The 12,973-nt window shown below is 45.8% G+C and overlaps 1 protein-coding gene across 2 annotated transcripts; it reads right to left on the minus strand.

Moving 5' to 3' along the window:
- Window positions 1-12,648, minus strand: LOC146341987 (tetraspanin-4-like). Of its 2 annotated transcripts, XM_084805394.1 has the most exons (8): window positions 12,539-12,648; window positions 8,289-8,368; window positions 7,313-7,504; window positions 6,532-6,606; window positions 4,392-4,493; window positions 3,896-4,024; window positions 2,113-2,196; window positions 1-524 (listed from the first exon to the last, which is right to left on the minus strand). In XM_084805394.1, exons 2-8 carry the CDS (start codon window positions 8,358-8,360, stop codon window positions 456-458), a joined length of 723 nt encoding a protein of 240 aa, XP_084661520.1. In that variant the 5' UTR covers window positions 8,361-8,368; window positions 12,539-12,648; the 3' UTR covers window positions 1-455. The 2 variants fall into 2 exon arrangements, with proteins under 2 accessions (XP_084661520.1, XP_084661519.1); XM_084805393.1 differs by lacking the exon at window positions 1-524 and having other exon boundaries at window positions 1,966-2,196.
- Window positions 12,649-12,973: the final 325 nt, after the last annotated feature.

A 12,973-nucleotide genomic window follows, 5' to 3' on the forward strand; every position in this document is an offset into this window, starting at 1 on the left:
AAAGAAAAGAGAGGCTAAAAGTTATTATTTTATTGGTGCTTGATATAGTTCTTCTATATACAAAAGCAACAGAGTTGAAGGGAGAGGGGAACTAATATAAAATATAGGGGGAACTAAGTAGGCTAAAATGAAAGGAAGTCAAGCCCCATTTAGGGGTTGAAAGATGTATGGGTAGTTACAAAAGAAAAGAAAAAAGTAGCACAGATGAGATCTTTCAACAGGAAGGGGGGTATCTTCCTGGGGTGAAAATATATCCCCAGCAGTTGTGGCATGAGCAAATGGCAAGAATTGGCTTTAGCAGAAGCCATAAGGCTTGAATAAGAGGGTTGGAAGAAGAGGAAAGGGCAGGGTGGAGAAAGCAGAGGAGCGCCAGATGAGCTAGGAATGCCCTTATTGCTGCTTCTGAGCCTCATGCCCCTGAGCTACCGAGGGACAAGGAGCGCACTCGGACTGACTCAGTCGTAGTATTTCGCTGCCTTCCGGACCTGGCAGTACATCAGCATAGAGAACACAATGCCCAACACCTAGGAGAGGAGACAAATCAGGTCAGGGAAAAAAGAGTGGGGGCACCATCCTGTAGCCTCCCTCTTAGAGTCAAGATGCTCCATTCTGCCACGCGGCCTCTAAAATGCAGAAGGTACAGCTAGGGATGTATGAGAAATTAATTTTTTTTGTTTACCCAGTTCGCATCTGACCATCCATGGACTCGGATGCAACCTGCAGTCGAAATCCATACATTTCCGAGCTTGCAATGCGAATTGTGGAACACCCCCCCCAATTTGTTCGACAGCATGCGTACATTTGAAAAATGCGCACAAGTACGCTTTAATCAATCGGAGAAGAATGCATATGTTTCAAAGATGCACACAGTTGAGGCGTACATTTGGAAAAATGAATTTTTCCAAAAAGAAAAAAGCAAAGCTCGCGATCTGATACAGACTCAAGTTGAGCTTTGAGATGGAATCTGGAGAACTTTGGTAAGCTCGAGTTGTGCTGATTCGTACATCCCCAGGGATAGCTGGCCTTGCTAATTATTGTAGCAATCCAGCTGCCTGGCACACATCAACCTGCCATAACCCTGGTCAGGCACTGGCAGCAGCTCTCTGTGGTCTCGGTAGGGCCATAGCTCTGTTGTAGAGCACCCCCTCTGCGAGCAGACGGTCCCAAGTTCAATCCCTGTGTTCACCAGTAGGGCTGGGAAACAGCCCTGCCTGCAACCCTGAAAAGATGCTGTTAGTTCAGTGCAGAGGTGTTAGAGCTGGATGGACAATGGTCTGACTCGGTATAAGGCAGCTTCCTCTGTCTTTCCACTTTTAAACTGGAGATGCCCAGAAATCAAACCTGGGCCCTTCTGCGTGCAAAGTATGTGCTGTACCACTGAGCCCTGGCCCTTCCTCACATGCATGTGTGTTCACCACCCACCCTTGCATTCTTCCCACCTAATGCCAAGTTGGAGGTGGAATCTGGGTTATTGCAGCAAGCAGGACAGGAGGGCAGCTGTCCTTGAAGAGCACCTGGTATTGCTGGGTGGTGTCACAACCGCTCATAGCAACAGGCCAATTTGGGGCTGGTGTTCTACCTAAGGACTGGATACATTTTCGAGATAGTTTATCCATAGAATACATTCTGCAGAGATAGGCAAACTTTGCTGAACTTGCACAATCCTGACAAGATGCAGAGTGGGCTTTTCTCAAGGTGCATAGCTCTGCCCCAGCACTCTTCCTATAGGCAATCTGCATTCCCTATGCCAGGGGTGGGCAACATGCAGCATGCACCCCTTGCTGCCTCCCAAACTCAGGAAGTTTTTTCAAACAAAAAAAGGGCGTCCTTAGTGCTATGGAGTGCCAAAAGGGTAAAAATTAGTTTGTTTGCAAGCTAAATTTGATCCTCGCAAACCAGCTAATTTTGTCCTTTTTGGAGCTACGTAGTGTGACAGATGCCAGTTTTTAAATTTTTTTCAGCGCCAGTGGGAGGGGGTCAAAAATGATCACTGGACATTCCACAGTCGCCCAAGTGCCCACTCTAGCAAGGGGGACTGGATCCATTGCAACAGGGAGGCCTCAGCAGTTGCTTGGATCTCACAGTCTGTCCTGGCTGTTCCTGCCATCTCACCTGGACAACAATGATGCAGGCAGCAAAGATGCCCATTGCAGAGATGTTCTCCCCTAGCCAGTCTTTCACCTTCTTGTAACAGGCCTGCAGGGACCAGAACACAAAGTAAACACAATCATCTCAAAACACTGGTAAAAAGGCTTGGGATGAAGTGTCTGTATTCTGTGCCACTGCCCTAATTCTACACCCCAGGAATGTCAGCTTTCATTTAAACTAGGGGTGGGCATCTTGTAGCCCTCCGGATGTTTTGGCCTACAGCTCCCATCATTCATCACCATTAGTTATAGTGGCTGATGGGAGGTGTAGGCCAAAACGTCTGGAGGGTCACAAGCTACCCACTCTAGATTTAAACAAAAATATATTTAAAATGCAGATAGCTTCTACTAAAGCAGTGGTCTTTAGCTGATGGAACATGATTCAGAGGTTGGACACACTGATGGCATTACTGCTTATATTTTTATTTTTAAGTATTTTTGAAAGTGAAAGAAATGGTGTGGGGTGTGGGTAGAAAATGAAGGTTATATCTATCCGGCAGTGTTTCAGCCTTGACCAGTTTTTGTAAAAATTTCAGTATATTTATACCCTTCTCTATTGTTCACCACTTTGAATATAAACAAGCTAGTGAAAATCCCATCATAAAATAGACAAAAAAATATCAATAAGCCCTCAGTTAAAACATAAATGAAATTCACATACTAACACTCAAAAGCAGAATCAATAAATCAGTTAAGATCTCATCAGAGCAACCATCAAGACTCAAAAGGTCTGTTGAAACAGATGGGTTTTAAGTGCTTATCTAAACTCCAGAAGAGAAGTGGTAAAAGTGATCTCCCAGGGTTCTACAATGTAGGTGCTACCACCAAAAGGGCCTTGTGTCTTGTTTCTAATGGCAACTAAGACACTAACTGAGGCTGGTCTTAAACCTTAGGCAGTTTTATAAGGGGGAAGGCAATCCTTTAAGTAATTTGGCCTAGGCCATTAAGGACTAGGACCACCACCCTTGTTAACAGACAATCTCTCCCTCCTCTGGGAGCTGTAGTTCTGTGGGACAGGCTAGGGGCCTGTAACACAGGCATCTCAATATCTCAACAAATGATAATTCCGAGGACTCATTAGGAGAAGCCGTGGCAAATAAAGTGGTATAAAACCAATGTCAACAGGATGAATATTTAACACCAGAAGAGAAGAACGCGAGCATTCCCGGCCAGAAATCAGGAGTGGATCCTTATGCCACAGGATGGGCTTAAAGGCCTGGATCTCAAGCATGTTGCAACATGTGCTGGCTAACATGCCAGCGTGCTCTTACCTAAATGTAACCCCTTTATACATGTTTAAGAGCTCTTTTAACTTTAAGGCTCTGCACATCACTTGTGTAAAATAGGCACCCAGGGATTAGTACAATGAGAAACAGAGACCAAAACTCTCAACGGGCCATGCCATTTATTCAGAATGAAAACCCAAAGAAAAGGCAAGCAGTTTTCCAAGTGCAAAAATCAGAGCCTCTCTCTCCAAAGCAAAATGGATTCCTTTCCACCTAGTTCACGGGTATGCTGGGGGTTTCAGCACTTGGCAACAAATGATCGAAGAGGGCCCTAGCAAGAGGGTGAAAAATGATCACTGGACATCCCACCGTGATAGTCGGGGCCCTATGTCTAGCTACCTGCCTCTTGATCAGGCAACAAGCATTACCACCTCCTGGAGCAAGGCTCCCAGCTTGGAAACCACCTCAGTAAGGGATTCTTTGAATTAAACATGAGGTCAACTCTTACTGTTACCATCTCACCTCTGGCCACCAGCTGGCGCTGTCCTCTTGACAAGTCTCACTTTGCTGCAAGCAGCAGGACTCCGGAACCCACGTTTTGTTACGCACCTCAAACCAGTCCGTGTAATTCTGCACCCCACAACAACGAAACTGGAAAGCAAGGGAAAAAATCAGTCTTGGAGACATTTGGGGTGTGTAGAAATTCTTGATGTGGGAAAAAAACTCCCAGTGGTTTATTTATTTATTTATTGCATTTATATCCTGCCTTTTTTCCTCTTGCAAGGCACCCAAGGCGGCTTACATTACCCTCCTCTCCATTTTATCCTCACAACAACAACCCTGTGAGGTTGGTTGGGCTGAGAGTCTGTGACTGGCCCAAAGTCACCCAGTGAGCTTCCATGGCCGAGTGCGGACTAGAACCCGGATCTCCCAGCTCCCAGTCCAGCACTCTCGCCACTACTCCACGCTGGCTCTCTGTAGTTCCTTAGCACTCTAACTGGGGTGTTCAAACACTCACCTCGTTCTGCACAAGGTCCCATGCTTTGGTCAACCCCAAGTTGCTCTCTGTGTTGTACAGCTTCAGCCCTTCCTTTAGGTTGGACTGGGCATATCTGTCAAACTGGAGGAAAGACACAACGAATGCACCCGATGGATTGCTAGTGCCAATGTATGAAATGAAAGTGACACAAAGAGACTAGGTGGCTGACTAAAGCTTATGTCTAAGGGGGCAGGGAAAAGACAATGGAACAAGTTTCCAGTCCTCATGGTGGCTGTTAACATTTGGATGAAAACCAAAAAAACCCTCTCTTCTAAGGTTTTCAAACTGGAGGAGTTTGGGGAAGCCCTCTGATGATCAAGGCAGGGCCAACTTTGCGGGTCACCTCCCGCCCCTGTCCCAACAGTCTGCAGTCCCCATTCCATTTCAGAAAGCTGCTCTCGCTCTCTCTCTTTGGCCTCATTTCCCATTTCCAAGAGTTCCAAACCTCTTTTGGAAATCACTACCCTGGGGAAGGTTTAAGCAAATTCTCCAGACCGGCCTTCCCCAACCTTGTGCCCTCCAAATGTGCTAGACTACAACTTCCAGCAACCCCAAGCCAGCCATGCTGGCTGAAGGATGCTGGGGGTTGTAGTCCAACATATCTGGAGGGCACCAGATGAGGGAAGGCTGCTGGAGACAAATCAAATTCCACCAACAAAAGAAAGCATGTCAATCAAAACAACGTTGTGTGTCGTTTTTATAAGCAGTATTTTGAGGCTTATAACGGGAGAACTTTTTTTTTTTGCAACTCACCTTAACTAAAGGGGCACTGTTGTGCCCCTTTAATACTGCTACACAACTCATTCTCTGAATGCCAGCATCCTTAGGTAGCCAAAATGGCACCATCTGCATACACCAGCAGCAGGCTTAGGGGTTTCCAGAGGTAGAAAAACACTTTAGGGGGAAAAAATGCTATGGGGTAGGGAATCCTAAGCACCCCAATGAAGGCTGAGCATGCTTAGTTGGCACAGAATACTGACAGTCTGTTGCAGGGTGGGGGGGATGGACAATGAAGGTGGGAAAAGAATGGAGCATCCTGGAAAGGGGATGGCTGGCAGGTTGTGACCCTCAACAGGAGCACACACACAGGCCCCACAATATTTTGTGGGAGGTCTATTTGTTAGCTTGAAAACTCAATAGGATGCTGCTTTTCCACTTTCAAAGCTGGGATTTTTAACAGCAGAATTCTAAGCAACTTGCCACTGGGAAAGCAAAGGGGGTTAAGCTAGGAATCCATGGTGTTTGCGCTCACCATTGATATTTGAGATGTGAATATATGGGGGGGCTTGTGCCTGACCTTAAAATGTGCTTTTCTGGCACACCATACCAAATCATGAAATGATTATCCACTAGCAGCCAGAAGAAAACAAAAGTGAGTGGTAAAGAAGACCAGCTAGCCAAAAAAGAAAAAAAAAGGTTGTTTCTCCTAGACATTCCATTTTGAGAACCCATGTACACTGCAACTCTTCAAAGGAAACTTGAACAGTAGTGTACACAACTGGGGCTGTAGCTTTATTGCTCATTAAGGTGTGGAAGTGTTTCCTTAGACTCATACAATGGACTCTTTCCTCATTCATTTAAATCAAGCCAGGCTCACCATCTGAATCACTTTCCTCTTTGCACATTGTGGCCTTATCGCAGGGATGCTGAACCTCTTTCAACCCAAGGGCTGAAGCCCGAAATCAATTTCAGGGAAGGTCTGGGGGGGAGTGTATTCCAGTGGTGGAAAGCAAAAGGGGCGGGGATAAAAATTCCAGCATATTTTAGCTTAAAGTTCTTAATTTAACCTAAACTACTTACTTTAAAGTTCTGACTTAAAGCTAAACTAAGCCTTAGTTGAGGCATTTCAATGTTTTAGAAAGGGGGGGAGCTGCACAAAAGGCAGGAAACCACAAAATTATTGGTGGTTGGGGAAAGCGGGTGTGGCCTTCTAGGGAACATTGGATGGCCTGATTTGGCCCCCAGGGGGAGCAGATGTTCTCCAGCCCTGCCTTAGAGCGTGCTTTTCAAGTGTGGACACCACAGGCAGCTACCAATACTTGTACACAGGCTCTTAAAGGAAGCTGTCTTGTATCACATTATTCCACCCTTCCACATAAATGGAGATAAGCATCCTTACCTTGTCCCGGCAAGTGACAAAAACCAGTAACCCAACCAGCTCCAGAAGGAAGAGGGTGGAGAGGACCAGGAAGAACTAGGGAGAGATGGCCAGATCAGCAACCCCAGGCAGAGAGAGTTTCACAATCAAGGCTTTGCGTTTTCATACAGATGTGTGCATTTCTGAACCAAGAGCGCCCCCACCTCCCTACCTTGCCCGCCTCTCTGCTCCATCCTTACTTGATTGTACTCACAAGATCGCACACATGCAACCTGAACGAACCTTAAAGGCCATCTAGTTTAACCACCTCGATTACCAGTGCAAAGCCGAACAACCTCTCCACCCCTCCCCAGCCTCCTATGGCTCTGCCATGACCAGGGTTCAACTGCATGGCAGGAAGATACCTGCAGAGCAAACAGCTCTGCATTGCTCAAGCAAGCAAGCCAAGCCACAAATAGGTGGAAGAGTTAGAAAAGACAACCAAAATCCAAACACAGATATTCCACAAGCGCACATATTTCTCTGCCCCCAAAGCTCATATTCACCCCCCAAATGCACCTCTTTATTTCAGTTATTTAATTAAATAGTTGTTTAAATAGTTATTACCCTTCTTTTCAGCCAAGAAGGCTCCCAGAGCAAGTTACACAGTATAAAGCACACACACACACACTCAGTCACACACTCACAAAAGATAGTCCCACCTGCCTGCCTGCCTGCCTGCCTCTCCCTCTCCCTCTCCCTCACACACACACACTCACACACACACTCACAGTGTAACAACCAATGGAGAGGTACTCTTTACCGTCAGCAATAGGCAGCGATGTTCTGTAGCTGCCCCCAAACATCCAAGGAAGCCCACAACCATGATGATGGCCCCGGTCGCCATGAAGAGCCCTGCTGCCGACAGTGATGGGAAGGAGAAAGATAAGGTGGCAAAGCGACCCTGGGAAACCGCCAGCCACACTCCCACGCCGAGCACTCCGCAGCCACCCAGCTAAGGGGGGAGGTAGAGGAAGAAAAGGCAAGGTCACATAACCAGGGTGTGTGGACGCTCAATACCCCCTTCCTTCCTCTGCCCCAGGACACTGCTGTGGGAGAGATAATCAGCTTAGGGTTCAGTCCTACGCATGTTTAGACAGAGAGAAGGCCTACAGCTCCCAGCATTCCCCAGCCAGCAAAGTTTGCTGGCTGGGGAATGCTAGGAGTTATAGGCCTATTCTCTGTCTAAAAGTGCATAGGATTGTGCCCTTAATCCTTGCCACAATCACCTGTTGGCCCTCGCTGTCTCTGAGCCATCAGCACTCCTTTTTGTGTCTGTTCCTTTTGTGCCAATGATACAGTGTTCCTCCTCTCTCTAGGTCCTAAGTTTTTCTCTCAATAAAAGTTTTTCTCTCAATAAAATTGACCTTTCACTTCCATCACAGAAGCTACTATCAACATTCTATTGCTCACACACATATATGAACATTCCATGACATCACAGCAATTCAGCCAACAGAGGCAAGGGGGAGTCTGTTTGTAGGTTTTAGAATTTTAACAGGGAAATACACTCCCTACCTCATTTATTCTCACAACAACCCTGCATATAAGGTAGGTTGTTGTATCATATTTGTTAAATATCAAGAACGTACCCACGGATGAGCCCTCCCCACTAAAACTGAGAGTGTGCAGGTGGCCTGCTATTGTGCAGGAAAGCTATCTGGCACAGAATTTTCACTTTAAGATCAGGTTCACACAAGCTTCACTATGGGGAAGCTGACAGACCCACCACAACTCACCCAGAAGATGAGATTGAAGACAAACATCTTCACTTTAACGCAGAGCAAACAGCCACGGCTGACCCCCACCATGGTCGGATCTGGGGAGAGGGAGAGAGAAAAACACATTTTCATACATGACACAAGGCAAACCTGGGTTTGCCATTAAGAGTACACTTGACAGAAAGCTCAGGCAATCATAGAATCACAGAATCATAGAATAGCAGGGTTGGAAGGGGCCTACAAGGCCATCGAGTCCAACCCCCTGCTCAGTGCAGGAATCCAAGTCAGAGCATCCCCGACAAATGGCTGTCCAGCCTCGTCTTGAAGGCCTCCAGTGTGGAGGCCTTCAAGACTCCTAGCAGTGTGGCCTTCAATCCCAGCCCCTAAGGTGATGACGACAACATCAGCAACAACATAGATTTTTAATTATCTATAACAATATCAATAAATAATAGGAAACTTTACAGAGAATAATTATGACTAAAACTACAACAAAAACTTAACATTTGGAAAAGAGTTATATCATCCTATTGAGTGGTACAATCCGATCAGGAAGACAACAGGCTCTTGAATATCACATTATTTCCCTGTTATTACAACCTTGGGCTTCTGTGGAATTATTGAAAATCCAGCTTTGTATCACGTAGAAAGGAAGACAGAAAACAAGATGAAAGAAGTTTAAAAAGGAAGAGGTGTTATTAGTATTATTACTAGCAACATTTATATCCCTCCTTTTTTCCTCTTTCAAGGGACCCAAGTGGCATACATGGCCCTCCTCCTCTCCATTTTTATCCTCACAACAACCCTGTGAGGTAGGTTAGGCTGAGAGTCAGTGACTGGCCCAAAGTCACCCAGTGAGGTTCATGGCTGAGTGGGGACTAGAACCTGGATCTCCCGAGTCCCAGTTCAACACTCTAACCATTAGACACCCTTGGCTCTGAGAGCTGTAGTGGTTAAAGTATTACTTCAACACCGGTGATGGGACAGCATCTTCCATTGCACCAGAGGACAGCAGGCTAGTTTAGGGGGTACAGGGCACACTCAGCTCTGTCCTCCACCATCTTGCTTCTGCTCTCCACCCCTCAGCATCTGCAGCTTCACTCTGCCTAAAACTACGGCTGGCCACACATCAGGGAAATATCCCTTTCAATACAAAATATCCCCCACAGCCTGGGGGTCATTTTAGACTCCCAACTGTCTATGGAGGCTCAGATGTCAGCTGTGAGCCAGACAGCACTGTACCAACTCCATCTGATACGGCGGTTGCACCCCTACCTTCCTGACCATCTGTTCCCATCGGTAGTGCATGCCCTGGTCTCCTATCGTCTAGACTACTGTAATGCACTCTATGTGGGGTTACCCTTGAAGACGGTTCAGAAGCTGCAGCTGGTACAGAACATGGCAGGTCGCCTGATTAAAGGCAGCTGCTGGCGTGATTACATCACTCCAGTGCTGAAGGAGTTGCACTGGTTACCAGTTGTTTTCCGGGCCAAATTCAAGGTGTTGGTTTTGACCTTTAAAACCCTATATGGTTCCAGTCCAGCCTATCTCAAGGAGCACCTCCAGCAACACCAGATAGGCCATTCAACAAGATCAGCCTTGGATGGCCTTCTCTCTGTCCCATCAGCCAGGACAGCTAGGCTGGTGAGGACGAGGGAGAGGGCCTTCTCTGTGGTGGCCCCCACTCTGTGGAACTCCCTCCCTAGGGAACTCTGCGATGTCCCCTCTTTAATGAGCTTCCGCCACACATTAAAAATGTGGTTGTTCAGGCAGGCATTCAGGGTGGGTTAGGGTATTTTTAGAAATACGATGTTTTAATGTAGAATTTTATTTTTTAAAAACTGTTTGTATTGCTGTACATCGCCCAGAGTGGCCAGGTGACCAGCCAGATGGGCGATTAAGACATTGAACAAACAAATACATAAATAACACCCTACCTGCTTCAGCTAAATTGTGACTAACCTAATCTACCTCCCCACAACCTGTATGAAAGGAAGCCATTTCTAGGACTGAGGGGGCATTCTGGAATCTGGAAACTATAAATATAGGCTGGGGTTAAAGTTTCTTGGCCTAGCTGGGAGGGTGGGGAGGTCAGGGCTGGAATAGTGTCAGAAGTGTTATTGTTGATTCTCAGCAAGGTTTAAAGGTAATCTCTTAGACATATTAAAGTTTCAGATGCAAAGAAAAAGAAATAAAGCATTTTTGTTTAAATAGTTGGGGTTACTTTGTTACCCCTCAATAATTATAGCAGTTATCTCAATGCCAGCCCCTTTTTAATTAGACTGAAGAAATGGGTGACTTTGGCATGCAGACCTGTTACCTAGGCTGATTTTAAAATATTTAACAATATTTAACAATATTTTATTTATCTCCCACTCCACGCAAAAGGTGGTATATATGTTCTGCCTTGTTCTGCCCTCACAACAACCCTGTGAGATCAGCTAGGCAGAGTGATGCCCTAAGTTACTCAGCGTGCTTCATAGCCGAGGATGTCAACCCACGTCTCACCATAGTCCAACAGCCTATCCCACTATACTACACCACACCATGCTGCCACACTGTGGTTACTAAACTGTGTAGAACCAGTGAGTTGGCCAGAAATGGCAACGTCCACCCTACAAATACAGACAACCCTCAATCCTAACATTTAGACCTCAAAATGGAGGGAGTAGAATTTATACTTGGTTTCCAATGTCCATATTTACTGCTTTAAAAAGATGAAGATGCAGCAGCTATATTTATGTATTCCTAACTTCTAAGGGTTATCTAATGTTTTTTTTTCCCTCTTAAAAATTACTAACATAAAGATTTCAGATACAACCAGGATTGGAAACTTTTTTAAAAAGCTATTTTTCCCTTTACCTAAAATAATTATTTATTTACTTTCAGTTTGCCTTTCTGCCCCCCAAAATGGCACAAGATTATATGTATTTATCCTGTTCAGATGAGGGAACTAGGAAGTAGAGGAAGCTGAGATGTATCTTAATTCTAAAGGGACAATTAAAGGACAGCTAGGCTGGTGAGGACTAGGGAGTGGGCCTTTTCTGTGGTGGCCCCCACTCAGTGGAATTCCCTCACTAGTGACCTCCGCCATGCCCCCTCTTTGATGAGTTTCCACCGGGCTTTAAAAACCTGGCTGTTCAGGCGGCCATTTGAGGTGGGCTAGGGTTTTTTAGAGCAGTATGTTGTTGTTATTAGGTTGATTATGTAAATTTGTTATTAGTATTGTATGCCGCCTAGAGTGGCCGGAAAATAAATCAAATAAATAAATAAATAAATAAAGGGAGAGCAAAATAAAATAACATTTAAAAACGGGGTGGTGCAATTGTTATCTCGGTCCTTTAAATGTATTTTTTTAAAAAAATTCATTTCTATACCGTGCAATGACCAAAGTTCTCTGGGCAGTTCACAAAAATTAAATCTGTCCCCTGTCCAGACCCACATATTACAGATTTCTTAAGGACTACTTACTCATCTCCTGCCATCCATATGTTCAGAAGAAGCTGGGGGTGGATGGGGGGGGTAGGGGGATGAGGAAGGACAGGCAATATTCATCCCCCACTGTTAGTACAGATCATAGACAAAGAAATTGCAGAATTTTACTCAGTGCCCCCTCCAGTTGTTTAAGACTTTTCTTCCACAGCCCTCCCCTCCCCTCCCTATCCTTGCCACTCATTTCACATTTATTTTTATTTTACAGTAAAGCACATTGTGCAGAAATAACATGTAATCCAAATTTCAGACCCATTTCCCCAATCCTAGATTATAACCCATCTCCCAGTCCTAGATTTAAGAATCGTAGAAATGTTGGCTTTCCAAATGTGAATTGGTCAAATATATTTCTGATACTAAAGAACCAGCATAAATTTGATGGGTGTTTTCCCCCCCCTTAAGTACTTTCCTTTAAAGGGGTGGGGTGGGGGCAAAGAAAGAAAGCCAAATAAGATTAAATATAGCTTTTGGATCAAGCCTCTTTCTTTTGTCTTTCTTTTTACAAAGTACATACACCTCTGAAGGAAAGTAATCACAGTTGCCAAATCTCTCCTCCCACCCCCCTCTTTCCTGAGCTTGCAGTAAGAGACAAGGCGGATTCAATTCTATGGGGCGCGGAAAAATTCTGCGGGGCAGAAATCATTCCCCCAACCCGGGGAAGAAAGATGCCTCCTGTTTCTTTCTATACCCATCCTCATAACTTCGGCTGCTCATACCCCGCCCCCTCCCATCCTTTATTCCCCCTCAACAGAAATACCACTCGGTGCGCCCCTCACCTTGGCCTCGGGGCAGGGGAGTTTGGAAAAGGAGGGTGGATTTGGGACGAGAGCCCCCCCTCCCACAGACACCTTGAAGCCTGAAAGTTGCTTCTCCTCCGCTGGGATGCAGGATGGAAAGGGAGGGGGGAGCAAATTCCAGGCACGGGACAGGGGGAAGGAAATGGGGGTGGAGAAAGCGCAGCAGCGATGGGGAGGGCGTGTTTGAGGATCTGGGGAGGAGTCCGGGGGGCTCTGGGAGGGAAATGGATTTCTGCTAGGGTACAGACTTGGGTGTCCAAACGGGTTTGAACCCTGACACCTCTTGCCCGTATTTAGCCATTCCCAAAAAGCAGCAGCAACAAAAACCATCCCGCTTCACTGGCATAACATCAGCCCAGATGTATGGCGTCATTTTTATTAGGGGACTTTTTTTTTCTTTATCTTTGAACGTCT

This window comes from Heloderma suspectum, chromosome 6 (assembly GCF_057233095.1).
Source record: "Heloderma suspectum isolate Gila_16-S chromosome 6, 16-S_ref, whole genome shotgun sequence".
NCBI lineage: Eukaryota > Metazoa > Chordata > Lepidosauria > Squamata > Helodermatidae > Heloderma > Heloderma suspectum.